Genomic DNA, 27,154 nt, shown 5'->3' on the forward strand with positions numbered 1-27,154 from the left:
TGTGTACTATACACAATCACCAAAGCCACAAAATACAAGCTTTGCTACTAACTACCAGAGTTATTATATTTTTTCTTTTTGATTTCGACGCTGCTTAATCATTGATCTGGAACAACGTTTGCATTGGCTCTTCTGCGTGCTGGTTGTCCTCTACGCAATGGTGGTCTTGGAGGTGCTGGTGCTCTGACATACGAGTTGTGCATTTCCAAATTGAATATGTAACAAAGACCTGTAATTAATAAGAGGCAATTTAATTTATTGGAAAATATACCAAATAAATTACAGTGTTTACCTTTGTACATGATGCATCTAGCCGCAACAATGTCTCGATGCCAAACGGTGCAAAATCGTTTTTGATGTTGCTGTTGTTGTTGTTGTTCCGGATATTTATCAGCGTCGCCTCCCATTTGAATTGCATTCACAGGGTTTAGTAGCCAGTTTTTCAGAAAGTACATTTTCTTTGACTCTAATCGCCCTGGTTGAAATTCTGCTGGTTGATTTGCTGGATCCATGATGCCTCTTGCGATCAATTTCTTCACGCAGCTATCTTTCTTTTTGCGTCGTTGACTCTTCTTCGTCACAATTAGCCGTGGTAGTGAGATATACGGTTCTATTTCTTGTGGTATTGGTGCATCGCGAGTACAGTTACGGCACACTTTGAATCGATATTTTTGTGTTTGAATCGGGAATTTCTTCTGGCAATTCGCACAGTGTTGAGATGTGAAATCTTCATTCACTTTGTGTACATCTGAATGGCCAAGTTTTTTAACGCTGCATTGAAGATTCCGTGTACCTGGGCATCGTTTTCCCTTTTTTATGCCAATTGGTGAATTGGGTGCCATATCCACTGCTCCGATGTTTATAAGCGATGGCTCATTCTTTGTTATTACTTTCGCCAGCCAATCTTTCTCACCTTGTGACCCGATGTATTTGTCAAACGAAAGTCGTGCATAACGTCGCCGAGCATATGCAGCCACTGCATCTTTCACCATGGTTAATCGATGCCTGACGTAATTTCTCCATCGGATTCCTCGCGGTGATGGTATCGATGGATAGCTTTCACGGTCCAATTGCTCTCGTTGCGTGAATCTGGCAGTCATAAGCTTTCCCATTTTGTCTCTGACTTTTTGTCCGGCACCCCAATGATATGACTTCGAAGATATCTTGAAATTTTCCTTTAACAAAAAAATTTAAAAATGAGCATTGATTTTTGTAGAAAACATTTTATTTAAATATAAACTCACCTCAGTGCGATCTTCAATATTCCGACGAATTCCGGCTAAGTATGTTTTCATACCGGGATCAATTGCGACGATGTATTTATACTCATTGTTCTCGAGTTTTTGCTTGATTCTTTGTCGATGCAGCTCCGTATTCTCGATCTCAGGCTTTGGTGTTCTGTACAATACCGACGCGGAAACGCTATCGCAGACTATCATGTGATGAAAGTTTTGGTTCGGTTTCTTGATCTCGTTGATTTTGTCCATGTTGAACAAAATGGCCCATGCCTCATCTTCGTTCTCCTTGTAATAGTTACGGCTATACATATTATGCCCTCCATCATCATTGTTAAATATCTTCGGCACAACTTTCCATTGGGCCAGCAGGCTCATCAAATCAACTTGATCGAATTTAATGTGTTTCAACTGCGAGTCACATATCGGTATGACGGTGAAATTTCTTATTTTTGGTGGCAATGGCTTGGATGGTTTGCAATAAAAAAGCGGATGGCGTTGGTGTCGTAGCCATAATTGCACAAGATCGTGATGCTCTTCCAAAAATATACTTATTTCACGTTGAATGAAGATGAAAAAAAACAACGATTCAAACCACTTTTTCTCGATGTATTCAATCATTGACAAACGTTCGCGAAATGATGGTAAACAGCGTACGGCGACTTGTTCATACAACTCATTCATTTTGTTCGTTCGGTGTTGATCGCCTCCGGTACAATCTTGATTGAACATAAGATTGTTCTTTGCATTTCTTATGTCAATGCCATCAAATTTTATGAGCCGATTAGGGTCTTCGTTCAATTGATAGCGAATCATTTGCAAGAAGCTCTCCAATATATTATCTAAATGCGTTGTCAAATTTGTCGTAACATTTGACAAATATTGTTGATTCAAGTATTCAAATGCGTTGCCCATTTGGTACCTACTTGGCCATTCAAATTGATCATCGGCAATCATTTCAAGGAATCCACGTGGTATTTTCGGTTGTTTTGGATTTTCCAAATTTTCTCGTGATACGGCGGCGAAACACTCACGTATAACATTTTTTCCATCACTGTCAATGAAATATTGCCGATCATCGTTATCTGCTGCAAGGTTGACAACATATAAAAACAATGTCGAACCTAGGTAGCATATTACTGTACCATTGTAGCATTTATGGAAAAAATGCTCTGTTAGCGCTTCCGAATATTCAGACTTGAATACCGAAGGCGCTGACAGTTTTATCGATCGCAACTCTTCATTGTCGTTCAATTTTGCCGTATTTTTCTTAAAGGCTGAATTTATTTTTGCACGTCTCCTCTTCATTTTAATGAAAATTAAATCTGTTCAGAAAAAAAACACGAAAAAATTGTCAAATTCGTGACACACAGTCCATTGATCACTTCAAAAAAAAAAATCAAGAAAAATGGTTCGTTTTTGAGTACTTACCAACAACACTGTCACATTCACTGCAAAATGACAAAAAGCGCGTTCGAAAATGTTGTATTCACGATGCAATGGTCGACAATTGGAACACAAAGCTAGCGAGAGAGATTAAATAATTGCATAAATTTAATTAAAACACTTTTTCATTTGAAAAATATATATACAAATATAGAGCGGTCAAAGAGACGCTTACTGCTGTGAAATTCTTTACTAAACTGTGGAATCACCTCAAAAATGCACCCGAATTTATAGGGAATTATTGTTGAATCGACAAAAGTAAACGTTTATTAAAAATGGCCGATGATCAAAATCGAAATGTAAATCACCGTATGAAAATATTATTTGTAAAATAGCATAACAGCACTCTTGGTTTGAAGCACAATCTTGAAAATGAACAGAAACTGTTTTTCAAACGTTTTGATATGAAAATGAGATTTTATTTGTGTTGTCAAAGAAAACGATTTATTTAGTCACTTTCATTTCACCATCAGAATATATTGTGTTCTGATTTACAAAACAACTCCTTCTGAAATGTTACGATTGAAACTAATCAAAACAATGCACCGTACACATTTGAAGTAACAAGCAAAATGAACGTCGGCGAGAAATGTCAAATTATAAACAATGCGAGATGTGTGATTTTCGGTTGAAATTTGAATTTTGCTGACACAAGCAAATTAAGAAAAATCTGACTGAATACACAGAGTGATACATAATATATATGTAGACAGAAATGCATATTAATAATCAATACGTTGTATCAAATGCTGTTATTGCTTACGAAGCATACTGTTAATCAACGAATTTTTTTAATAATTTAATGTAATTAAATATTTTATTTCGCCAAATACGTATTGTAAGCACAAAATAGCTCAGTTGTTATATTTTAATATTAAAAGAATTAGAAAAATTTGTTAAATAATAAAAAAATTAAACAATATACTTGTATATTTGTGTTTTTGTTTTTCTTTATTTAAAAAAGTACTTCATGAAAGTTTGAATGAGATACAGAAAAGAGTGTTGAATGAACAATTGGACAAACAGAATTGTTCGGATTAAAATTTAAACCGTTTAATGTCCTCAAGTAGCTGGAATATAACTCACCATCAAACTGATTCAATTTGGGCCACGGTAAATTCCGCTGAACAAAATGGCATTTCTTTGTTTATCATGAATTACAAATACGAATGGTAGATTGCAATGAAATGTAGGAGGATTGCTTGTATACGACCTAAGCCGTTTGATCATTATGGTACCTAAGGGGATAATCACAAAAAAAGAATTGATAGGATTTTTGCAGTAATGGAAAAGTAATTGTACAGTACTTGCTGCCGCCGTTGTTCCGTTCTCATTAACTTCAATTTTGGCACTATGAAATGCGCTATCGACTCCCAAATCACTTGTCGTGAAATCGGAAAAATCCGTTGGATCACCGCAAAAAAAATGTTTGACACCCATTTTTTTCAAGATCTAAAATAGAAGCAAAAATAATTGAATGTGAGCGCTTGGTATGAGTCAATTTAATAATCGTCTATACCTCTATCATATCAAATGATTGTTCGAATGACATTTTCGGGAGTTTAATATCAACATATTCCATATTATTTAATTTCTCTTCTGTCTTATCAAAGTTTTCTCGCGAAAATCGACTCAAAAAAATATCAATGTTGCTGATTATTGTGAATGGCAGGAAATAGTACATAGAAAAATCACCGCTATCATGAAATGCTAATCGAAGTGCTTTAAACTGCATACTATAGTTTACAGCTAAAATTCAAAATGTAAAAACTAATAAAACTTTTATTCGAAATAAATTCAAGCTGTTTCACATACTGTAATGGGCATACGAGCATCCTTTGTGCATCATATCAACCATAGTATCTTTAAGTCCATGAAATACTTCCGTTTTAGTTTTGTGCGGGGCGAATGGTTGCATCCAAAAAGCCTTGAAGTAAGCGGCATTCACCAGAACCATGGCACTAGATTGATTAATTATTCCAGGCTCTATCATATTTTTAATTTCGTGTTTGGTGGTATTTTCGATAAAGTTATTGATAGCAATGCGACTATTTTCAGGGTTTATAAAGTCCATCCTTTCAATGTATGCTCCTACATCTTCTTTGAACAAATTTTTAATTGGTCCACTGCAAAAAAGGCGCATTTGGTTACATTTAAATCAATGATAATAATGAAAAGTAAATTTAACGAAAAAACTTACTTCAACTCGATATTATTGGACACAAAACTTTTATCGGCACAGACAAATTCAACATGTTGATCATCGTTTGGTTTTGAACGAAATGAACGAGCTACTGTTTCTTTGTCGACATTCTTCAAATACAGAAGTTTTTCTAAGCTTCTTTTTGTTTTATTGGAGGCATCAAAATAAGTCATTAACAGAACACGATCAATGCTGTAAGATGATAAGATTAAATTGTCCCTTTTTTTGCATTTGTTCATCGTTTCCAGTAGTTTGAAACTGAATTCTCGTTGTCTTTCGAAGAACATACGTTGCTCATCTTCACCGCTTGGAAAAGATTTTTCATCAATTTTATCCATTTTTTGGTGGGATTTTCACAAAAGAAATCGTTCACTCAGTATATAAGTTTGAATCAGTTGTTGTGTGAAATCTTTTAAAAAATACACGTGTTAACTGAAATTTTTGAAATGTCTGTTGTTGTTTATTGTTATTTTTTATGAGGTATTTAAATTTTATACATGGAGTATTGATTGCTCTTGATAACTATCAAAACTCTCGATTTTTCCAAAAAGTCCATTTAAAAAAAAAATCTGGACGTATAGGGAAAAAACTTAAAATGCAGAAAGAGTCCATAAACTGTGCCCTAACATTCTATACAAGTCCCATTTCTGGAGGTTCACCTCGCCAAAATTTTGTATCATAACCACTCAGCAAATGAATACGAATTGAAAAAAGAAACAAAAAAGGATGCGAACCATACGTAATAATAGCTCACTGGAAATGTGGCTATGTTTAAAGGAATGCACAATGCACATTATATTACTGCACAGAAGAGCGGCCGAGAGATTTCAAATAGAAAATAACCAACACAGGATTAACAAAGAAAAAATATTTGTTATAATAAACTTCAATGTTCTGGCTTATTTAAATTTAAAAAAATACATTCTTGTTTTATATTTATTAATAATTTTATTCAATATTTTCCTACAAAATAAGTTTGATCTGTATTTATTTAAAATTGCGGGCAAAATTTCTAATTTCATTGGAATTTCGAACAAAAAAAAATATTCCAATTAACTGAATTGACGCTTTGTATTTCCTTTCGAATAATAGTCAAAATTTAACTAGCTAATAAAAAAATGTCTGACAATTTCAATTAATCTCAATCTGTTCATCAACCAATATCCAAATTATTTAAATGGTTTTCGTTTAAATTATAATGAAACTCGTCCTTTTGTTATTCACACCATTAGTACAGAAAAAAAGAGAAAAGGTAATTTTTTTTTTTTAAATTTTGCAAAAAAAAAAGAATTTTCTATCGTAATATCAGATCATCATCACGGGTATTTTCACGAGCCAAAATGGATTTCCGAAAAGTGTGTAAAGTCTAGATTCAGTTAAATTGTTATTTGATATGAAATATATGCGGAAAATTGAAAAAAAAAAAATTATGCAATATACTTATGTTCTATATATAAAGTGTTTATTCTTCAATAAAATTGTAAAAGTTTGATTCTCTCAAAAATATTTCATTTGTTCGTTCGGCAATTGTGTTGTGTTCCAAAAAAAATGGTAAACTATTATAAAAATTACGTTATGTGTATTTTATTTGTATTGTTTCTCTTCAATTTAGTTTTTTATTCTATTTACGTCTTTGTAAAAATTGTGTTTGTTCGATTGAATTCAGTGAATACATTGCGCTAAGATATTAGTTTGTCCTATGCAGTAGCTCCTACTCAGTAGCTGCTACGTTTATGCTAAGAGCAGAGCTGCTCTTTGACTCTGCGTGTACATTTGTGTATATAGTGTGTCACACAGAGTTGAAGAGCAACTGTATAGGACCAACTAATATCTTAGCCCAATGTATTCACTGATTGAATTTGAGGTAAATGTTATTGTTAAAATTTGATTCTGGCCAAAAATAATTACAGCCATAAATTGACTGTAGCAAGTGCAATGTGCAGGCAAAAAGTACCAATAAGGGCAGTGGTCTTTATTTATTTGTTTTATGAGAACAAGAAAAATGCATTCGTAGGCAAACAATAATCTTTTTTTTTGTTTAGAAAAATAAATGCAAACATGCGACGAAACCGTTGTCATTGTCGATTTGAGAAATGGGCAAGCGACTGCTTGGTGATAAAATAAAATACAACTTATTGAACTATTGATGATTGCGCTGTGGATGTGGTTTGTCGTTCCAGTGCTATGTGATGAATGATTTATCACAACAATTTGCTGAAGTTTTGCTGTTTAAATGGAATGAAATGAAATGGGTGGCAGAGATTGCACTATCTGTCGATTTTTTTCCATTTATATATGGCAAACAACTGTTTGCCGCAGTATAGTATAAACAATATATGTTATTATATAAAATAGCAGGAGAAAAAAATAATAATATATATATAAAATCGAAGGAATAGAAGAAAAAAAAAATAGAGAAAAAAAAAATGCTTTCGAAAATTCGATGAAAATCGGTCAAATGGCAAACAATTTTGAATTTGAACGTAAGTAGATCGATGTTTACTTGCATTCAACGAACGAATTAAACCAAACGGATTTTGGTTTATTTTTCATGGAAACGCAATAGTCGAGTTAGCATCGTGGTTATGCATGGAATTTGCTTCTGTTGATGCATTATCGGATTATCGGGTGTGTTTGATTCAAAGTCAATGGCCACGCGTTGACACACAAACGTCAGAAGTGTTAAGATATCGTATTTTTTACCATTTTGTTCCAGCTCTTGGCACAAACATTGCATGAACCACGAACCTTTGGTGGTATTTCGCCACGAATAAAATCCTAATAAGTACAAAGATAAATAAATCGTTTTGTTTCAAATTGCAATTAAGAATAAAAAATGACGACAAATGTAACCGTTGATAAGACTGTATATGTCGCTTTTGATCAAGTGCGTAATTACGCGCAAATATTTCTATCAAACTTTCTCCGTGTACAACGGTCAAGTGGTTTGTGAAAGACGTTAGGCATTTATTCATTGGCCTATATTTATTAAAAATCTTATCGACGTTCACATTTGAAAGAGAAACAAGAAAGGAAAAAAAAATACTCACCGGGAATCGTTGAATATGCAATCAGAAAATCGGCATGAATTGGTATTTTATAGGCCATTGATTGGTTATCACTGCTATCAGTTTCGGTGCGACTGAGTGTGATGCCACCGTCCAAACGATCGCCTTGGCAAGCTTGGATGAAGAAAAGTTTTGGTTTGCCAGCTAATGTGGGGCATCGTGGAGCCGTAAAATAGCTCCATATTGATTCAAGTTTGTAATGCGTATCTTTTGAGTAAATATAACCCAATTCACCGTGCGACAAAATCGATATCAATAAACAGTCATGCTCGGAATGATCAGCATTGGAAACTGTCGTTGACAAACCAAAATTTAATAAAATCAATAAAAAATATTCTAACGATGCAAGTGAGTCAACAATGTAACCATTAAATTGATGGACAAGGACAAGAAAAGGGCCAAGGTTTTATTTTCTCGCATATTTGATATCGTGCATTGTTCGTTAAAATGCATTTTTGAAACGCATCATCGAACACTGTCAAAAATGTTGTGTCACATTTTCTGAATTGCACTCATCCATCCAATGGTAATAGATATATATATATATAAATACTTACGCTCTTCAACTCTTTGTTGAATGTCCGAGTGACGAAGATCTTTGTGAACAATAACATCAAATTGCAGATATTCAAGGGTGTGCTTTAGATTTTCGCAATCAACATTGGTGCCAGTTCGAGATTTTAATGACGGAATATCGAAGTGTTCATGGTTAAAAATGATGGCCAAACCACGTTTACTGTGTCTCATATTATATTCGGATGCATAGCGCTCGGTTGGCATACGTGCAACGCGCGCATTCGAATTATTTCGGCTGCATTGAATGGTACACCGGTGTTGTTGTTGTTGTTGTTGTTGTTGTAATGTGTGCAGTCAAACAGCATGACGATTTAATATCAACATAACAATGAAGGACGAATTCACAGCAAGAAACAACGTTGTATCGATGCACATTAGTTTCAAGTACATGCACAAAAATTAAAATTAAAAATTAGCACAAGTAAATAGAAACGTTTGGTTAGAAAATTCGTATTTTCGATTTTGAATGACAAAGAAATCTATTGGGATATGCATTACTTACTTAGTTGTACCACCAGGCAATGCATCAGTGGTATCGTTTTTTACACCATCGGTGTCAATTGATGTACCTTCATTTGGTGAGCCCATTTTCTCGTTTTATTTATTTAGTACCTGAATATTAAAAAAAAAAAAAAAAAAAACGAAACTAATTACTTCCTATGCCCTATCTTATCTTTTCAAATGCATTCGGTTTTTACAATCAAAGTTTTTCCGTTTTTAGCTCTATCTTCTATTTTATTTTTTGCTTCGAAGAATTTCTCGAAAATGGATCGCTTAATATTTTTATTTTTTACAATTTCATACACTTGTTGCACTAGGCTAAAATTGAACGCCAGCATGAATCAGTCCAACACGCACACACAAACAACGAAGCTACAATGTGCTTCACCTTCGAAATATACGATTAGCAATCATTTTTGTATGCTTATGTTGCTTCTTTTTCACCTTCTCATTCTGATTCATTCTGCTTTCTTTCGTTCTTTGTGCGTTGCACACGTGCAAATCGGTACGAATGGAATACAAAAGCATCAACGAAATTGTTTGTTGCGTTTGTACAAATGAATCACTTCAGAAACACGATAAATAAACCGAACAAACGTGAATTCTTGATTTTCCCTAAATGCATGCATTTTGAATGGTTCAACAATTTTAAGTGCATTGAATTTTATAAAATAAACGGCATGCAATTGGAAATTCCAAAACGAAACAAAATAAAAATATTTGAAATGATGCCTAACTTCTCTACAATACAAATCAGTTTCAATGCACTTAACGCGCGGGAACAAAACAATAGAAGCCAACAACAATTTATGTTTATACAACCAAGCAAATTGTTGCGAAATTATTTCGAGCACCGCGATTAAATTTATTTTTTAATTTAAAATGCACCGTTTTTTTTAAATCGTCAATTGTTCATTGTTTTAACGAAATTAAAAATTTACAATATAAAATCAATGAAATGAAATTTTTTGTTCAATAACCAAAACTCTTTACTTACTTGCTTCGTTTCGATTTACAACAATGAAATGAATGTTGCACAGACAAAACTATGAAACTCTTTGAAAAATGAACCGCAGAAACGATATGAAACGACAACAAATAAACAAAAAACAACAACAAGATGGATATGTATGTAACTCGTTTATCGTGTGATACGCTTGTATGTGATGCAAAAAGCACATGTAACGTAAAGCGTATGGCATGAAATACACTGTGGCTTTGATTGTATTGGTGCGCTTCGCATCAGTGTGCATTTATCAGTGTGTTGGTGCGTCTTGGCGTTGCAGTGATATGGGTTTAAAAAAAAATACAGCTGTACTCTAGTACGTGTTTGGGTTGTCTCTCTTCGAACGTTCCAAGTGGCAGCACAATCGTCTTTACTACTTTTTTTCAACAAATTATCGATGCTATTTTACATTTAAATAATTCTATGATTTTTTTATACAATTTGAACACAAAACGTTTTGGTGATAAATTGATTTAAAAAAATCGAAAATAAAAATATTTTTCATGAGATTTTCGTTGAAAAATTTGAATTCAACGAAATATTAAACATCAAATGTCAAATGATAATCTGTCATTTACACACGTCTGACACTTCATTTGGATACACAATTTTTTTTGTTGGTGTAAAATTAAAAACAAACACTAGACTTATCTTCATGAAATAAATTGAAATTAAATATCAAAATAAGAATAAAAATGGATTCGGTTGAAGAGACAAAACCAAAAAACAACGGAGAAAAGCCAAAATTTGTGGCTAGAACACCGACCGATATACAGCGCATCAAACTGGAAAAACTCATGAAAAATCCGGTATGTGTTTTTTCTTATTTTTACTTGAGTCAAATTTCATGTTGTATTTTTCTTTTGCAGCAAAAAGTGGTTGCGATTCCTCAATCAAATTCCCAAAGGAATGGTGGCGATGGCTATGGTGATACACCGTCTTTTGTACGGAATGTGATGGGTTCGAGCGCTGGAGCTGGTAGTGGAGAGTTTCATGTTTACAGACATTTACGTCGAAAAGAATACGCCCGCCAAAAACAATTACAACAACAAAGTGTGAAGGTAAGACTTGTTTGCTTCAAATATCGATTTCGTATCGATTCATGAACTTTTCAATTTTAGGAACAAATGGAAGAAGATTTTCGCAATAAAATTGAACAGAACCGTTTGTTAGCTGACCAGAAAACGGCGAAGAAGCGAGCAAAACGTCTCAAGAAAAAACAACGTTCCAAAAATCGAAAACCCAATGAAAATACAAAATCTGAGACAACAAATTCGGCGGCCAGTAACAGCGATTCAGATGAAGAAGAGAAAAGACAATCAACTGATGTCAAATCAAACGAAGATGAGTCGACGACAGTTAATAACAAACCGACTGATGATAAAACAGACGCAAATTAATTAAATTGTTTAACTTTTTTTCAATTGGTATTCATATGAATGAAATAAAATTTTGCATTTAAATAATAGAAACTTCATATCAGTTGTGGTCATAGATTCTGACGTCCAGAGTTTTAGGAGGGGGTAATTTCAAAAAAAAATTCGAAAAATATGGGGGGTAATTTCAAAATTTTTCGTAAAATCTGGGGGGGTAATTTCAATTTTTTTCGAAAAATCCAATCTCTGAAAATATATGGGCCCTATGGACCCACGTCAGAATCTATAGTTGTGGTTTCCTTTCACAAAAATTCGGAGATATATATGAATGTCCAAGAATGAATGTGAGTCTTCTCGTGAGAGCTTATTGAAATGTAACACCGCCATACAAAAAATGCTGACTGTCAGTACATTTCAATAAACTCTCACGAGAAGACTCACATTCATTCGCGGACAATCATATATATCAATGTGAAAAAAATTATTGCAATGAAAATTAAATTTTTGTAGGGGAAACTGCTAAATGTGAGGCCGATTTTTTTTTGTCATAAAATTATCAAATAAAAAGATATCGAAGAATTTCTTTGCATAGCTATTGACATAACTTTACTGAACATAGCAATTTGATTCCGATTAAAATAAAATAAAAAAAATAAGATTTTGTGAACATATGATTTTTAAAAAGAGAAACATTTTATGCAACAATTATTCATTTCAATTGAAATCGACTTTGTAACAATACAAATTGAATCGGCTGAAAAATGACATGAGCTGATGACATGATAGTCGACCGGAGTAAAGTTGTCGTTGTTTAAATCCCTTTCAATGTAATCGGCAGTGACTTTTTGTTCAACAATTTGCATATTCGACTTTCATCCGAAACAGCGAAATGATGACAATCAAAATGATTAATATAGATGCAGAACGCCCATTTAAACGAAAATCGCCAAAGAAAGTTGCATTTAAACGACGATCACATTAAACATATTTGGCAAATTTGTCGTCGTTGAACATTCCGTCGTTCATTTGGTGCTTGAAAATAAAATAAAAATGAAATGAAAATAAAATAAATGAATATATGTCAATGGTGACAGCGACAGAGGGGCTCATTAGAGGCCCAGAGCCCCCCAAGTCTGTGGGCCGACGATGCCGTCGACATCGATCTCGGTTAACTGCTGGAACGATATCACGGCGCTTTTAGTTTTGGGGCCGAAGATGCCGTCGACTTCGAGCCCGTATCCGTATTCATTGAGCTTTATTTGAAGGTCTCTTACTGCTTGGCCTCTTGATCCCTGTTGGATGGTCGGACGGGAAGTATATTGAGAGTATACTAGGTTAAAAAAAACGAAAATGTTTTCATTCATTTGTTACAGTACACGAATATCACTTACAAAATAATATTTTTCGGATGTCACTTACCGGTCACAGCAAATAAAATGACTGCTACAAAGAGTACGATTGCTTTTGAATTCATTTTTCAAGCTTTTTTATTTCTTTTATAAATTTGAATATGCACTTGCTTGAGAGCGAATGGTTACTGGTGTTTTGAACTAATTTTCATGCAGTATTTATAGCTATTGCCTACCTTTAAATTAAAGGCTTTAATATAACAACACAACATTTGGTATTCTGAGAATCGCAGAAGCACAGATGAATTTCTCCAGAAAGTAAATATTTTTGTAATAACTTTTCTCTTTTTATTTCATTTCATTTCGTACCAACCGTAACTCACCAATTCGTTCATGTTTGAACACTTGTTTCAATTTATTTCGCCATTTTCAGAGTTCTTTCATGTATTTTGTTTGACCGACAATAATTAGGTTGTGAATGCATTTAATTGAGTGCACAATTTCTATAAACTGGTGGTGCACTCCTAGTATATTCATTCTTTTTTGAGCCTCCAGCAGATCAAGTAAACTCAAATCTCATTTCACATTGAGAAATTGAGTGTCTTGCTGATCGATGGTAATTGATAAGACAAAAATACGATTATTAAATACGTTTTACAATTATTTAGCAGTTTGTCTAAATGATGGTGTCATTACTTTTCTTTAGTCTAAAGGTAGCTCAATAATCGTAATCCAATCCCTGTGAAACTCGGCAGTTAAAGATAGACTGATCGTCATCTTTAAACATACAAAATAAATTGGTGTATTTGCGCATACATCTTCGAATACGTTGCTTTTAGCGCTCATAGCTCAAGTTGATTTTTTTCAGTCTATGTATTTCAGATAGATATCCATCCGAGATATTTTAGAATATCTGGATATTTAACGCAGCTGCACAGAGCCAGAGCTGTGTGTGTCGCACGTAGAATCTACGGTATGTCGCTACACGTAAAATACAGACACAGTGTGACTGTGTACGTGCGGCACTTGATACACATATACGTCGCGACATACCGTAGATTCTATTTGCGACGCACACAGCTCTGGCGCTGTGCAGTTGCGTTGAATATCCAGATATTCTAAAATATCTCGGATGGATATCTATCTGAAATACATAGACTGATTTTTTTAAGCTATGCACTATTTTCACAATCAATATAATTATTGAAACCAAGTAAATACTTCCAATTCCTTAAGAGAAAAAATCAACAAAAATTAGAAAAAAAAAAAAATGTATATGCGGAAAAGCAAATATATGTCAATGGTGACAACGACAGAAAGGCTCATTAGAAGCCCAGCTTCCACCAGGTCTGTGGGCCGACGATGCCGTCGACTTCGATCCCTTTACCCTGCTGGAATGTCATCACGGCACTTTTAGTTTTGGGGCCGAAGATACCGTCGACTTCGAGCCCATATCCGTATTCATTGAGCCTTATTTGAAGAACTCTTACTGCTTGGCCTCTTGATGCCTGTTGGATGGTCGGTACATTGAGAGTATACTAAGTTTAAAAAGAAAAACGAAATTTTTTTAATTTATTTGTTAAGGTACACGAAAATCTCTTACAAAATAATATTTTTCGGATGTCACTTACCGGTCACATCAAATAAAATGACTGCTACAAAGAGTACGATTGCTTTTGAATTCATTTTTCAAGCTTTTTTATTTCTTTTGCACTTGCTTGAGAGCGAATAGTTACAGTTGTTTTGCACCAATTTTCATGGATTATTTATAGCTATCAGCCTACCTTTAAATTAAAGGCTTTAATGTAACAACAGAACACTTGGTATTCTGAGCATAGGACAAGTATAGTTGTCAGACATTGAATGGCGCTGTATCTATCCTATAAACATCGAACTAACAAAAATGTGTGGTGGTTCATGCCTTATTTAATATACAATAGTGGAAATTTATCCAATGCAAAAACCATTTCTTCTAGTTCCTCTTACATTGGTGTAGGGGGATTCTTCTAAAGTTCAGAGAATGACTTTTGCATATAAATACATGTAAAAGACACTTTTAGGCTCGTCCTATGATTCTGAGAATCGCAGAGCCACAGAAGGAATTCTCAAGAAAGTGAATATTTTTGTAAAAACTTTTTTTTTGTTATTTCTTTTCATTTCGTACCAACCAACCATAATATGTGAGTAATCATTCGAGGAGGATTTTTCTTTAAAAAAAAAGTAGATAGTATTCTGTACTTATTTTAATTCACGCTGCGTAATATCCCAAAGAAAAATCTCTCTCGAATGATTACACAGGTGAGTTATAGTTGGTTGGTTGGAAGTAAAAAAAAATCGTTTTTACAAAAATATTCACTTTCTTCCCAACGGACAAATATGTACCGTTTTTAGGACATTTTAACGTTAAAAAATGTAACGCTTTAACCCATTTTTGTGGCAATTTTCGTGTCAAATGGAAGGTAGAATATAGGCATAATGTGAACCACTTTTTCGGCTTTTTCGTGTTGCGATACACAACAACATCTTCTGTGTGTTTCGATTGTATCTCTTTTTGTTATTATATTCTAAGAAACTGTAGCGGCAATACAATGTAAACAAATGTAAATAACATAAACTCGTTGAGTTCATAATATCGTATTCATACGATTGATTTTAAGCAAATAAAATTTGAAAAACAAACCGGAAAAAAAAGAGGATGAAAATACAAATCTTACTCTCTTCTCTCTGTGTGTGTTTCGATTGTGCATGAATAAAAAAAAACATTGCGTAGGAATTTCAAGTGACTGTGAAATACATTTATAAATGTGCCTTTTTTTAGATTTGTTTGATTTGATTTTAGTTTCAGAAACATTTTTTTATTTTTTTTATTTCATAATTCAAATTCGAATTTCGAATTCGAAACATGTTTGAATGTGTACGACATTTGACAGTTGGTAGCTGTGTGTATTGGTGTGTATCATATCGAAGCCGATTTTTCTGATTACATTCAAAATGTGCTTCGTAAACATTGCATCGTATTAATTAATTTCTTTGAACAATGTATGAAATTATAATTCCGGCACCGAACTAAATAGGGATTTTTTCGCATCAAAATATTTTGAAGTTATTGTTAAGACTAAGGTAAGTAATTATGGTTAAGTTGCCATTGTGTTGAAAAAAAAAAAACAAAATTCAGTGATTAATAAATGGAATTCTTGTACATGAGATTCATTTTTTGTTTATCGTCATTTTAGCAACGGTTTGGTGTGTTTGGAACGTAACTGTAGAAGTCACTCGATGTCAAATGGAAAGATTCACAGTCCGTTTTGTGACAGTCTTTGTTTTCATTTCAAAATAAAAAAAAAACATTTTCATCGTTTTAATCAGGACACAGCGTTATATAGTATAAGAAGTTATTCATTTGAATTGTGATATGAGTGTGTTCTCATTTTTTGTTTGTAACAAATTGTGCTTTGCTTGTAAAAGGAATTCTTGAGAATTATGTGTGAGTGTTTATATTAGAGTATGAAACATTTTGTTTGTCGTCATTTTTGGCTAACATTTGTTCCAATGATTTTGTTTGTTCGATGTTAAACGGATAAATTCACTGTTGGTTTTGAGATTGTCTCTGTTGTTATTTCAAAATAAGAAAGCATTCATAAAATTGACGGTGAATATTCCAACAAAATTTTCATCTGCGGAATATTGGAAAACATTTCATCATTTGAATCAGAATAGAGAGTGACATCGTTGAGGTAAGAAGTGATTAATTTGAATTGTGATATAAGTGATTGTCATTTAAATTGTGATCTCATTTTATTCGTAATCTATGCTATTTTTGTTGCATTTTTTTTCTAAATTTGTGTCTATTTTTTATTAATGATAATGAACAGAAAAAGACATGGATGACGACGAGCTCGATGATAATCAACCAGAAGAAAGCAAATACGTTGTAATAAAATGTGGACTTCAAACAATCCTGCGACAACAACATGAACGGATTGAAAGAGTTGGAGAAGTTGTGACCAAAATGCTATTCGAGCGCAGTGTTCAAATGACAGAAGTGGCAGCATTGGCATCACTTTCTATTCTTTTTATTTTGAATGAAGCACTTGATAATGACGATCGTGCATTTTTTTTGCAACCACATCCAAGACTGTTCATTGCCGATTGTTTCAGAGCGGTATTAAACCAACACGTTAACAATATTAATAGTCAATATCGGATATTGCCCGAGTTTCGTTTCATGGTAGAAAGAAACAGTGAAGAACAGTTCCGATGGCCAGATGATGAAAAGTTGGGAAATGGTTTGAGATATTTTTATAAACAATATATCACAAACATTCAAACCAATACCAACACATGGTGTGAAAAACGACTTGAGAATTTTTTTCGAATGCGTTGTTGGTATCGCAATCGATTTAACAATGGCTCAAGATTTGATAGCATCGACATCAGAAATGCCAAAGAGTTTTCATATCGATTTAAGAATTTAACAAATGGTAATAATGGTAATAATGTGGATCCACAACGCGTTGAAAAATTCAATATTTTAATGAGAGATTTGACTGAAATCGGATGGTCGGGAACAGTGAGTATGAAATTTTTCGCAAAATATCGTTGGTTTGAATCACTGTGGTTGTTCGGTCAAATGCAACGGCAAATAGAAGTGTATCACAGTCATGCCGAACAATGGAATACCATTCATGAAATGTTTCGTAACAATCCGAACTTTCAAGAGCCAACAATCAATCGACCACCAAAAATAAGCAGTTTTGCTCTTATACCATTATGCGACTACCATTTGAAAAACGTGCGATTGGACATTAAGGACTTGTATAATAAAATTGTAAACGAGCTTGATTTGGTGCCTTCTTTTCTCAATACGCGGACCAACCGGATGAATAAGAGAAATTTAAAGTACTACACCCAAACTGATCGATCAGGTCTATGGAATATGTTGTTCGATGTCGGTAAAATAAATAAATTGGGCAAATCGAAATCATTCCATCATCAGATTTTGACCGATAGTGTTTCAATATCCATAATGTACAAGAAACCACAGCGACAACAACGACCACAGCGACAACAACGACCACAGCGACAACAACGACCACAGCAAACAACCCAAGCGAATCGGGGGCCGGAAAAACTCATTGGCAAGAAATACATCATTGGAATCGATCCGAATGAAAAATCGTGGTTATCTGTAGTGCGTCGCAACATTCAAAAAACACCTGATGAGCCGGCTGTTGAGGTAAGATATTTTGAAATGTAATTTGAAATGGTTTTGAATAGAAAGTCATAGTTTTTTGTATCATTTTGCATTTTGAAGGAAAACATTATAATACCAAACCAGCGTTTTCATTGGGAAACTCAGCAGAAAAAACGAGACAAAGAAGCGAAAAAGTTGGCTGGATGGTTTGATATCGAAGAGAAGGAACATCTCAAAACATACCCATATCGTCCACCATCACCACGTAATTCAACATGGAAATCATACATTGAATATCGCATTAAAATGTTACGAAAAGGAATGGCAGCTTATGCGACGCGTGAATATGCACGACTGGATTTAGACCATCACATTCGCTCGACCAGAGTAAATGATCAAATCGCCGTGTGTGTGACAAACAACAAACCGTCGTTGGTTCAATTTGGTGCTTGGGCGATGAAACCCGATCGACCGTTTGGAATAAAAAAGCGTAAAAGATGTCCGGGATCGCGTAAGTTTCGTGTGAGCATTAAGAAACTTGGACATTCAGAAGTTGAAATGCAAGATGAATGGGGAACATCACAAACATGCGCGAATTGTCAGGAACGTTTTCTAAGGCACACAAAAGATGATCGATTTAAAGTGTGCTACGATTGTAGAGCGAAAAAGATTGATGGCCTGCCAGATTCAGTCGCTGGACTGCCAGATATCATTGTGTCAACGGTCAACAGACGTGTTTTGAGAAGAAAACGTGCAATTATTAAGCGACAAATTATCGATGGCAATCGTGAGGCTGTGAACGAAAAACTTCGGACTGGGCGTTTAATGTCAAAGGTTAAAGTTACCTACAAAAATTGGCCATTAAATGTTGATGATGATGATGTTGTTCCACAAACAGTTACTTGGCACCGAGATATTGTTGCAGCAAAATGCATTATGCTCAAAGGTATGAATCAATTGGAAACAGAATATTCATTATTTAATGTATTTGCTTTAAATTACATAGGACTTTGCCGGATCTTTGATGTACCATTGCCAGTTTCATTGTTAAGACCGCCGGACCAAAACAACAATGTCAACTAACAAACATCATCAATTAATCATACATTCAAAAAATTACATAAAATAAAATATTTTAACTATTATAGTTAGCGTAGCTAGACATGAACAGGCTATATAAAGTCTTGTGGTCTAGTTGTACAATAGTACAACATTGTACGGAGGGAGAGTGCCCGTAGGTGAGTAAAGTTTTTAATTTAAAAAAAGTATGTTATACCCAGTTCAACTGATACTAATGGTTGTCTTTCCCTTTTTCCATGTTTTCACACCTGAATGTTCCACCATGCCAAACCTATGGAAATGACTGAAACACTCTAGTAATATTTCAAGCCATTTTTTGGCATTTCATGTGACGAATCTTGTATTTTTGAAATAATCGTTAATTTTTCATACGTTTCAATATAATATCTTAGTCTTGTGTCTTCTTTATTGGTTGAAAATAAATCAGATCAATCACATATATTGGGGTCGTCAATTAAAAACAACGGCAATATATGTAGTCATTGATTGTGACACACTGTCCACGTTTCGGTGAGCATTGTTCGCTACACTCTGATAGATCACACCCAGAACGAGCAACACGATGTACTCTATTGCCTTCAAAACCAAAATGTGCAACTGGATCAGCCAAAGACGGGTTATAGTGCCACTTTTTTGGGGAAAAAAATTATCAAACACGTTAGATGGCGTTAGTTTAAATGTAAATTTCTATGTACATACGGTGGCGCCGCCCTACACCAAAAATTACTGAACTATAGAGTAAGGTACTATTGGGATCAGCTAATCTAAAATATTTAGAACAAAACTCATTTTTTATATTTTAAAGACCATGCATGTACAAAATACTTACCCAATACTTTCATCGCCAATGGATGAAGCCCGGATATTATCCAATGCGATACAAAGAAAGAGAACAATAGCAAAGCACAGTTTAAAATGAAGTAAGAGCATTTTCATATTTTTAACACTTCGACTTGTTCAATTGAAAATTCAATTTTATTCTGATTTATGTTGGCCATCGTCGATTTCATTTATATACTTTCAAAATAACACACACCGTTGACAAACAAATGACTAATCTCTGATAAGCGGAATCTCAAGTTGTTTTACGTCAATTCAACGTTATTAGAACAGTCATACTTGAGATTATTTAAAACATTTAATTGCAATTGAAAGATCCCCGTTTCTATTTTTAATCTTAAGAAGCTTTTTTGGATTCTGTAAGTTTCATTGGCAACAAACAAAACGGTGATTAAAAAAGGGGAATTTTAACTGAAATGTGAAATACCATTTTACTTCTACTGTTGTTTGCAAAAAATACCCGTCTCTGTTTCAAAGGTGCTTTATGGAGATATGTACATATGCTACGTATTTCTCTTAAGAAACTCAATCATAATGACCGTTGAACAGATCAAAGAAAATGTTGGCCCGAAGGTGCTGATCTTAAAAAAGTTACCATATAATATATATACTTTTTGACTCCTTTTGACATTTGGGAATACATTTTACAAGAAATTTCAATTACAATTGCCACTTGGAAATTATACGAAACAGGATGCTTGCTGCATATTTTGCATTAAAAAATATTTTTTTCAATAGGAAAATAATTAAAAACATTAAACTTTTAGCTTATAAACAAATTATCAAACCGATTGCAATGTATGCAGCTCCCATCTGGATGCAAGTGTCTAGAACACAAATAAATAAAATAGCCCTTCTGGAAAGAAAAATTTTACGAGCTTGTACTGGGCTCTACCGAAGACCGGATAGTGTAAAATACTATCCAAACAAATTAATCTATGAGGAAAGTGGAATAAATAATATTGAAAATGAGCTTGTTCAACACTCATTAAATTTTATTCTCAGGGAGAAAAGTAATACCTCATCCATTATAAGATATCATTTAATTTACGATGAAGATTATATGAATTCTTTAAATTATTATAACAGTAAACCACCAATATACTTAGATTACCTCAATGATCTTAGTTTACAATCGGGCAATGAATGCTTAAATTATTTCAATAGCATACCTACAATTGAACACTACAGAAATTCAGTAATTAACTGAAAATTTAAAATTGTAAATATCAATAATTCTTTTTGATCTCTTTTTTTTATATTTCAAAAATATACAGGGTTTTTTTTTATATTTTTCCCTTGAGTAAATCCAATACTCAATACATAATCATTACATAATCTTAATTCGTGAAATCGATCGAATAACTAAATGTAGATCTTTGAAAAATCCGTATGGGATGCAAAGCTAATTTATAATTAAAACACTAGTTTATACCTTTTTCTATGTAATGTTTAGTCTTAAGAAATTTACAAATAAAGGTGAATTGAAAATTAAAATTAAATTGACTCCTTTTGACATGGAATTGTGTGACACCCTATTTAGTTCATTTCAAATGGAATGATTGTGCAATGAGAGTTTATCCATCTTTGCATATTCCATTGATGCTCTATATGCACAAGCATTGTATTGTACTAACATATGTCCATAAAGTTTTGGCAGTAAATTCAGGCGTTTATTGCGCCACATAAACAAAATCAAAAATATCAACCAATGCACACGGCACGTTTATCAGTACCTCGGGACTACTATCAAACTCAATTCGATGAAATACATCCATTCGCGGAGACGTACAAATTGGATTTACGAAAAAGTGTCTCAAATGGTTGTGGCGGCTAAGTTCAAAACAAATTTCGCATGTGTCTAAAGATGAACCCATCTGCCTACGAACCATATATTGTGTTTCATGGACTTAGTATGAAGACAAAGCTAGAAAGCAAAAAGTACGGTCGTATTCCCTATTTAAATGCTCCAACCCTCCAAAATTGTCATCAAGTACCGAAAACCGGGTTGGTCAAGCAAAAATTCGTTTTTGGTGATTTTTATGGTTACAACACATCAAAATTTGAACCAAAACAATAGATTTAGACCCGGTCATTAGGAATCAGCAAAATAAGTAATGAAAAAATTCAATAGGGTGTCAAAAATTGGGTATTTACTTCACCTCATAGCATTTTGCACTGAAAAATTCATAATTTTGGACAGTGAAACATTCATCGCTATGTCGAACCACGAATCAAGTGCAAGTGGTTTCTTTTGCATTGATTATGTTAGGGCACTACTATATAAGGCTAGAAACGTCGACAAACCGAACTTTGATAAAGGCGTGTTTGTATGGTAGGATCTTCTTTGGAAGGTGTTTTAGAGCCAATATTCGAGAATTTGGTGCTGAAACGTAAGGTAAAACCTCCATTACATGCTCCGTTATCAACCAATTGTTGTTGAAATCGATAGAATTCATTGAGAACTATCTGATTTAACACAAAATTTTGGTTTGCAAGCAGAAAAAGCCACAATAATGGCTCACTTCTTAAAATATGACATTTCCGTGAAAAAAGGACCATCTGTTTAACTTCACAAAAAGACACCAAATTAAGTTGAAAGAGAGAAAGTTGAAAGAAATCGACATATTGGTCCGCCAAAGCATGATTTTGAAGGTTCGACGCATACTGAGAAAAATCGAAGACAATGGCCCGTTCAGTGTAAGGTGAATGTGCTATTCGTAGCCCATTAATGAAGGTTTATACCAATAAAAAAGAATTTAATATTGTATGTTTGTTGTTCAAATGGCAAACATCTGAATTCACTGCCAAGACTTTATGGACATATGTTAAGTACGTGATTTTCCATATACTTCAGCATTGAAACGACATTCTCAGCCAAGAATCCATTTTTTTCTATATGTCTGAATTATTAATATTTATCTGTGAACTATGCTTGCAAGCATCTCTTTATGACAAAAGTATTTCGAATTTCTTTTTTATGATTAAATAAAAATATCGTGTTTTCTGTTTATTTCGCGTATGCTTTATTAATAATTTGTATATTTTTAAAAATGATTGTATCAATTTAAATGCAATGATAAAATAACGTAATGCTATTATATGAATTCAATTGTTTTTTTTTTTTTTTTCATTTGCAAAAGGGTGAAAGTAAAATGCATGATACTATAATTATATAATGACGTGAAAGTGCCAAGGAAAATGAGAAAATTGCGAGACCTTGTAACAAATCTTGGCTGCACCCAGAAACCTGAAATGGACACAATGAGCGTGTAAAAATGACGACGATGACCACTAAAAGAGACTTGTGGAAAATTAATATTCGTGATTGTAACGCGCGCGCAAACACACAGAGCGAAATAGAAACTGTCTTCATATATGATCAAGCACGCCATTCTTTATTTCGAAATAGAAAATTAGCTGTGAATATATGAAAAATAAAACTACTTAATTATCATCGGTTCCGAATTTTGGGCCAATGGATGACATTTAAGAAATGCTTCACATTTCATGAGAATGAGCAATTCACTGGCCATTTCCCGTTCTCAGCTGGTGCTTCATAACTATCGACTATGGTAATTAATAAACAAAAAGACCACTAAAAATGACACATACACACACTCACACATATTTGGCATTGGCATGCAATATCATTAGATGAACCTTTCGTGACTCGTTTTAATTCCATATTTTGCATGCACAACTCAATGGTGAACAACTAGAATATGGTCGATTCAAACGAATTTTAAATGTGTAAAAAATGGTTTTCATTAATAAAAAAAAGCATACTGTGTTCAAATATGATAATTAGACGATCCTTGCTCATGCCGATCCAATTCGCGTTTCACTGTCCATTCACGATGGGTATGATTTTATGGGTTTAGCATTTTGATTGTAAAAATCATTGCAATTTTGTTTTTTGTTTCAAATGCAATTTACAATTTTCTGTTGTGGATTTTGGCGATAAAATTAAATTGGTCGCTTGGAAAATGAATGGAAACAAAGGTAATAAATAGAATAGCGCAATACGGATTAAATGCATGGTTGTTTATATATAAACAATGGTTGATATGATCCAACGCCAACGCAAACATAACGCCAAGCATTAACATGGTATATACGATTCATTTGAACATTGACCAACAACCAATCCGGTACGGTCACAACGGGTCAATATTCTACAGCTGAATTGACAGAAAACAACGTTGTTTTTTATTCATTCAATGGATTACAAGTACTTATCTTGCATTTCATATCGTCGAATACACAAAATGGTGAACAGTTAATTCGGTATTATATGAAAAAAAAAAAAAAAAACAAAAAAAACTTTTTCTCTTTGTCTCCATTGAGAGTAATTGAATGGTTGTGTGATATTAATGTGAACCATATTTCGATGTATAGATATGAACTAGTTGCTTTTTAATCTAAAGGCTTCAAGCAATATATTGTATATATATTTTCGTGTATTCGATATATTGAACCGTCGTGGTTTAAAAATAGATCGGTTCCTTTGCCATTGGCCCAATAACCGTTTATTCTTAGTTTCAAAAAAGTCCCAAGTCAAAATTATTAATAAATTATTATAGTTGAATTTAAAATATTTGATGTATACTCGCATACATTATGTCTGCTCAGCCAACAACATTGATTGCGTTTAACGTTCAAACTCATCTAAAAAAAACCTATTGTTAGCATAAGCTAGGCCTATTTATGCATATATATCGTGCTATCACTTGGCTTGATTCCATGCTTTAATCAACCAATATCTACTTAAAATGCCAATCGTGCGATCCAATGTTTCATGCATTTTTTTCATAGACAGTTGTTTGCTTCAACCCAAATCAAATCGATATTATTAATTTGGGCGAAAAGCATAATTAAAAATAAAAATCATTGTCATATTCATGGTACGTCGTTGAAATGCATTTGTATGCACACACAGTCACACACACCTCAACCGTTGTTCAATACATCGACTTTTTATTTTGCCATAATTGTGTACAGGTCTACAAAGGTATTTGTTTTTTGTTTCAATGCTATACACATTCATCTTAGAAAATATCTCATAAAAAACAGAGTATAATTTTATATTGAACATGTATTTACAACTAATTCAATGTTAAATAATTGAATATTCTGCTAATTTAATAATTTCGCAACAAAATTGAACAAAAGTCAATAGGAGACTGAAAAAACCATGCCGTTATTGTCAACAAAGTGTTCAAAGGATAACGAACTTCGGTCGTCGTTGTGTTTGACAGAAACACACACACACATACACACGAGCTGTTGAACTCTTTGTTTGAAGGGAAAAGTACTATAAAATGCATATCCGCAAAATGAAACAAAAATAATCGCATAAAGATACACATTATGTATACAATCGACTACAGAGAAAAAAAATGCAATTTTTGTAAATTCAACACAGAAACAAATATCCGAGTACGCTTACTCAAACTTGCGGTGTTAGCAGAGAGTCTACCCTTCAAAATGAGTTACGCACTCTATTTTTCTCTATTTTTTGTGTTAATTTCATCCAAGTGAACGCATCGTAGTGAAAGAAGAGATACATGTGTAGTCATATGTACGTTGAACGATTGCGGCTATGACTTCACATGTATTTCCTCTTTCACTATGATGTGTTCGCTTGGATGAAATTAACACCAAAAATATAGTAAAATAGAGTACGTAACTCATTTTAAAGGGTAGACTCTCTCCTAACACCGCAAGTGCGAGTGAGGGTACTCGGTTATTTGTTTCTGTGAAATTGAACTAATCAAGTAATAACTGAACTTTTCAAGTGACTTGTTACAAACTATTACTTTCTTCAAAGTTATTCGTTTTTCTATTTTTTTTTTATTGGCTTTTTCTCCCATCCAAAAAAAAAATTGTGTTCGTGCGTAGAAAATTTCTAATCACAAAACCATTTAATTAGCCTGAAGCGTATGTATGTTCATCCAATATTGATTATTATCATATGAAACAATGAAGCTACTAAAAAGACTCATCACATACATCATGCTCACTCCGTCGTCAAGTTTTGAGTCAATGACAAGAATTTATGTAGACTTCTTGGTGACATTGTAATCTCAGCTTCAGTCAGTCTTTTTATTATTTTGATTCGGTGAATTTGAAACGGCTGTTCATTTTCCTATTTCTGGAAACATGAATCAGCTACTTATACCCTTTTCTCTGAATGATAGTAAGCACACACAATAAGACATCTTCAGAACAAATCAAGACCATAGCTTCAATCATAATAATAATAAAAGGCTCGACTATTTCCATTTTCTAATTACATCGCCAATTGGCTTAAATAATCATTTTGGTTCGAATTATATTGTCATCCCTAGAATGTCATAATTTGTCCATAAAAAAAAGATTAAACTCCAAATGTATGATAACGTGTCCACATTTCAAAATTCAATTCCTGACAATATTTCTCATTTCGTTGGCTTAAAGTCCCTGTGCGTAACAATTTTACATGAACAAAGGGAGTGGTTCTTTTACTACAATAGAATGAATATTATTGTCAAAACTCAACAATTCGTTTCGTAAATTTTCGGAATTTGTGAAAAAGTACGGTTTGTAATTTGTGTGAAAGTGAAAAAAGACCGATTTCTATGCGCAAAATTTGTATGATTATTTTGATTTCTTAGGCTGTCTTAAAATCGTCTCCCCTCTTTTGGCATTTGTCTGCCGTCTGCATGAAATTTGTGTTCACTTCTCCGTGCTCGTATCTGTATTGGTTTATGAACCAAAAAAATATATGGTTGAAAGCAATGCTATATATGTTTTTCGGTGCGTATTCTTATCCGACGCTTTTTTCATTTTAAATATACGTATATATATAGTATATGTATCCTCCGTTTTCTTAAATATTATTGTGCTGTGTGTGACTTTGTAGTTGTAGGCACGCACAATGTTTGATGAAGTCGCAATTTTGGATTGAGTATAATCATAATGATATGTATGATTGTGCTATGTTCTATGTTTGTTGCTTGTTCAATCGTTCTTAGCACATCATATCAATATACTGAGTGTCACACCGTTGAATGTTTGCATATTGTATGTTGGATTGTAGCGACATTTATCGGACTAAAAATGGTTGAAAAGAAGAAGACACATCCGTTGCTCATAATAAGACTCGATAACGTTAAGAGGAAAACGAAAGGAAAATTTGCAAAAACGAATAAAAAACAAAGCTGAACCACCATTGAGGGACAAAGTGTATGTGTGTGTGTGTGTGTGTGTGTGTGTGTGTGTGTGTGTGTGTGTGT

General features: G+C 33.5%; 6 protein-coding genes and 2 long non-coding RNA genes across 10 annotated transcripts in view; 2 read left to right on the forward strand and 6 right to left on the reverse strand.

Moving 5' to 3' along the window:
* The window catches only part of LOC116352054, a 587,314-nt gene extending 584,207 nt beyond the window's left edge, over window positions 1–3,107 (reverse strand). Inside the window, exon 1 of the mRNA XM_031784307.1 lies at window positions 2,891–3,107. The gene's annotated coding sequence lies outside the window, so the exon portion shown is untranslated. The remainder of the gene's footprint in view (window positions 1–2,890) is intronic.
* LOC116336825 lies at window positions 99–2,607 on the reverse strand. The gene is made up of 3 exons (XM_031760976.1): window positions 1,245–2,607; window positions 293–1,175; window positions 99–229 (listed from the first exon to the last, which is right to left on the reverse strand). Exons 1-3 carry the CDS (start codon window positions 2,541–2,543, stop codon window positions 99–101), a joined length of 2,313 nt encoding a protein of 770 aa, XP_031616836.1. The 5' UTR covers window positions 2,544–2,607.
* Window positions 3,108–3,682: 575 nt separating the features above from the next.
* On the reverse strand, window positions 3,683–5,742 carry LOC116352075 (serine protease inhibitor 88Ea-like). Of its 2 annotated transcripts, XM_031784354.1 has the most exons (5): window positions 4,882–5,742; window positions 4,497–4,807; window positions 4,201–4,430; window positions 3,989–4,133; window positions 3,683–3,919 (listed from the first exon to the last, which is right to left on the reverse strand). In XM_031784354.1, exons 1-5 carry the CDS (start codon window positions 5,220–5,222, stop codon window positions 3,780–3,782), a joined length of 1,167 nt encoding a protein of 388 aa, XP_031640214.1. In that variant the 5' UTR covers window positions 5,223–5,742; the 3' UTR covers window positions 3,683–3,779. The 2 variants fall into 2 exon arrangements, with proteins under 2 accessions (XP_031640214.1, XP_031640213.1); XM_031784353.1 differs by having other exon boundaries at window positions 3,683–4,133.
* Window positions 5,743–6,321: 579 nt separating this feature from the next.
* Window positions 6,322–10,175, reverse strand: LOC116352091 (caspase). Its single transcript, XM_031784382.1, has 5 exons — window positions 10,027–10,175; window positions 9,031–9,140; window positions 8,510–8,763; window positions 7,935–8,243; window positions 6,322–7,662 (listed from the first exon to the last, which is right to left on the reverse strand). The coding sequence occupies exons 2-5, from the start codon at window positions 9,114–9,116 to the stop codon at window positions 7,427–7,429; spliced, it is 885 nt and encodes a 294-aa protein (XP_031640242.1). The 5' UTR covers window positions 9,117–9,140; window positions 10,027–10,175; the 3' UTR covers window positions 6,322–7,426.
* Window positions 10,176–10,596: 421 nt separating this feature from the next.
* LOC116352104 (PRKR-interacting protein 1 homolog) lies at window positions 10,597–11,503 on the forward strand. The gene is made up of 3 exons (XM_031784408.1): window positions 10,597–10,844; window positions 10,905–11,096; window positions 11,157–11,503. The coding sequence occupies exons 1-3, from the start codon at window positions 10,731–10,733 to the stop codon at window positions 11,433–11,435; spliced, it is 585 nt and encodes a 194-aa protein (XP_031640268.1). The 5' UTR covers window positions 10,597–10,730; the 3' UTR covers window positions 11,436–11,503.
* Window positions 11,504–12,069: 566 nt separating this feature from the next.
* LOC116352115 lies at window positions 12,070–13,707 on the reverse strand. The gene is made up of 3 exons (XR_004202254.1): window positions 13,457–13,707; window positions 12,831–13,366; window positions 12,070–12,741 (listed from the first exon to the last, which is right to left on the reverse strand). It is a non-coding gene; the product is annotated as an uncharacterized LOC116352115 (long non-coding RNA).
* A 2,924-nt stretch (window positions 13,708–16,631) lies between these two features.
* LOC116352053 lies at window positions 16,632–19,183 on the forward strand. 2 transcript variants are annotated; one of them, XM_031784305.1, is made up of 3 exons: window positions 16,632–17,996; window positions 18,075–18,900; window positions 18,961–19,183. In XM_031784305.1, the coding sequence occupies exons 1-3, from the start codon at window positions 16,641–16,643 to the stop codon at window positions 19,035–19,037; spliced, it is 2,259 nt and encodes a 752-aa protein (XP_031640165.1). In that variant the 5' UTR covers window positions 16,632–16,640; the 3' UTR covers window positions 19,038–19,183. The 2 variants fall into 2 exon arrangements, with proteins under 2 accessions (XP_031640165.1, XP_031640164.1); XM_031784304.1 differs by having other exon boundaries at window positions 18,075–19,183.
* LOC116352116 lies at window positions 18,917–20,000 on the reverse strand. The gene is made up of 3 exons (XR_004202255.1): window positions 19,864–20,000; window positions 19,734–19,798; window positions 18,917–19,662 (listed from the first exon to the last, which is right to left on the reverse strand). It is a non-coding gene; the product is annotated as an uncharacterized LOC116352116 (long non-coding RNA).
* Window positions 20,001–27,154: the final 7,154 nt, after the last annotated feature.

The sequence above is a fragment of the Contarinia nasturtii genome, unplaced genomic scaffold (assembly GCF_009176525.2).
Source record: "Contarinia nasturtii isolate CC-2019 unplaced genomic scaffold, AAFC_CNas_1.1 Cnas_scaffold_187, whole genome shotgun sequence".
NCBI classification, from domain to species: domain Eukaryota; kingdom Metazoa; phylum Arthropoda; class Insecta; order Diptera; family Cecidomyiidae; genus Contarinia; species Contarinia nasturtii.

Bases quoted from the DNA above. Each gene is read 5' to 3' on its own strand.
- LOC116352104 (XM_031784408.1), top strand. From the start codon at position 10,731: ATGGATTCGGTTGAAGAGACAAAACCAAAAAACAACGGAGAAAAGCCA. The intron at 10,845-10,904 runs GTATGTGTTTTT...TTTCTTTTGCAG, and splicing joins AAAAACTCATGAAAAATCCG to CAAAAAGTGGTTGCGATTCC. The intron at 11,097-11,156 runs GTAAGACTTGTT...TTTCAATTTTAG, and splicing joins TACAACAACAAAGTGTGAAG to GAACAAATGGAAGAAGATTT.
- LOC116352053 (XM_031784304.1), top strand. From the start codon at position 16,641: ATGGATGACGACGAGCTCGATGATAATCAACCAGAAGAAAGCAAATAC. The intron at 17,997-18,074 runs GTAAGATATTTT...TGCATTTTGAAG, and splicing joins CTGATGAGCCGGCTGTTGAG to GAAAACATTATAATACCAAA.
- LOC116352075 (XM_031784353.1), bottom strand. From the start codon at position 5,222: ATGGATAAAATTGATGAAAAATCTTTTCCAAGCGGTGAAGATGAGCAA. The intron at 4,808-4,881 runs GTAAGTTTTTTC...CCTTTTTTGCAG, and splicing joins TCCAATAATATCGAGTTGAA to TGGACCAATTAAAAATTTGT. The intron at 4,134-4,200 runs GTATAGACGATT...CTTCTATTTTAG, and splicing joins AATCATTTGATATGATAGAG to ATCTTGAAAAAAATGGGTGT.
- LOC116352091 (XM_031784382.1), bottom strand. From the start codon at position 9,116: ATGGGCTCACCAAATGAAGGTACATCAATTGACACCGATGGTGTAAAA. The intron at 8,764-9,030 runs GTAAGTAATGCA...CATTCAATGCAG, and splicing joins TTGCCTGGTGGTACAACTAA to CCGAAATAATTCGAATGCGC. The intron at 7,663-7,934 runs GTGAGTATTTTT...TGTACTTATTAG, and splicing joins TGCATATTCAACGATTCCCG to GATTTTATTCGTGGCGAAAT.
- LOC116336825 (XM_031760976.1), bottom strand. From the start codon at position 2,543: ATGAAGAGGAGACGTGCAAAAATAAATTCAGCCTTTAAGAAAAATACG. The intron at 1,176-1,244 runs GTGAGTTTATAT...TTTTTGTTAAAG, and splicing joins ATATTGAAGATCGCACTGAG to GAAAATTTCAAGATATCTTC. The intron at 230-292 runs GTAAACACTGTA...TATTAATTACAG, and splicing joins TAGATGCATCATGTACAAAG to GTCTTTGTTACATATTCAAT.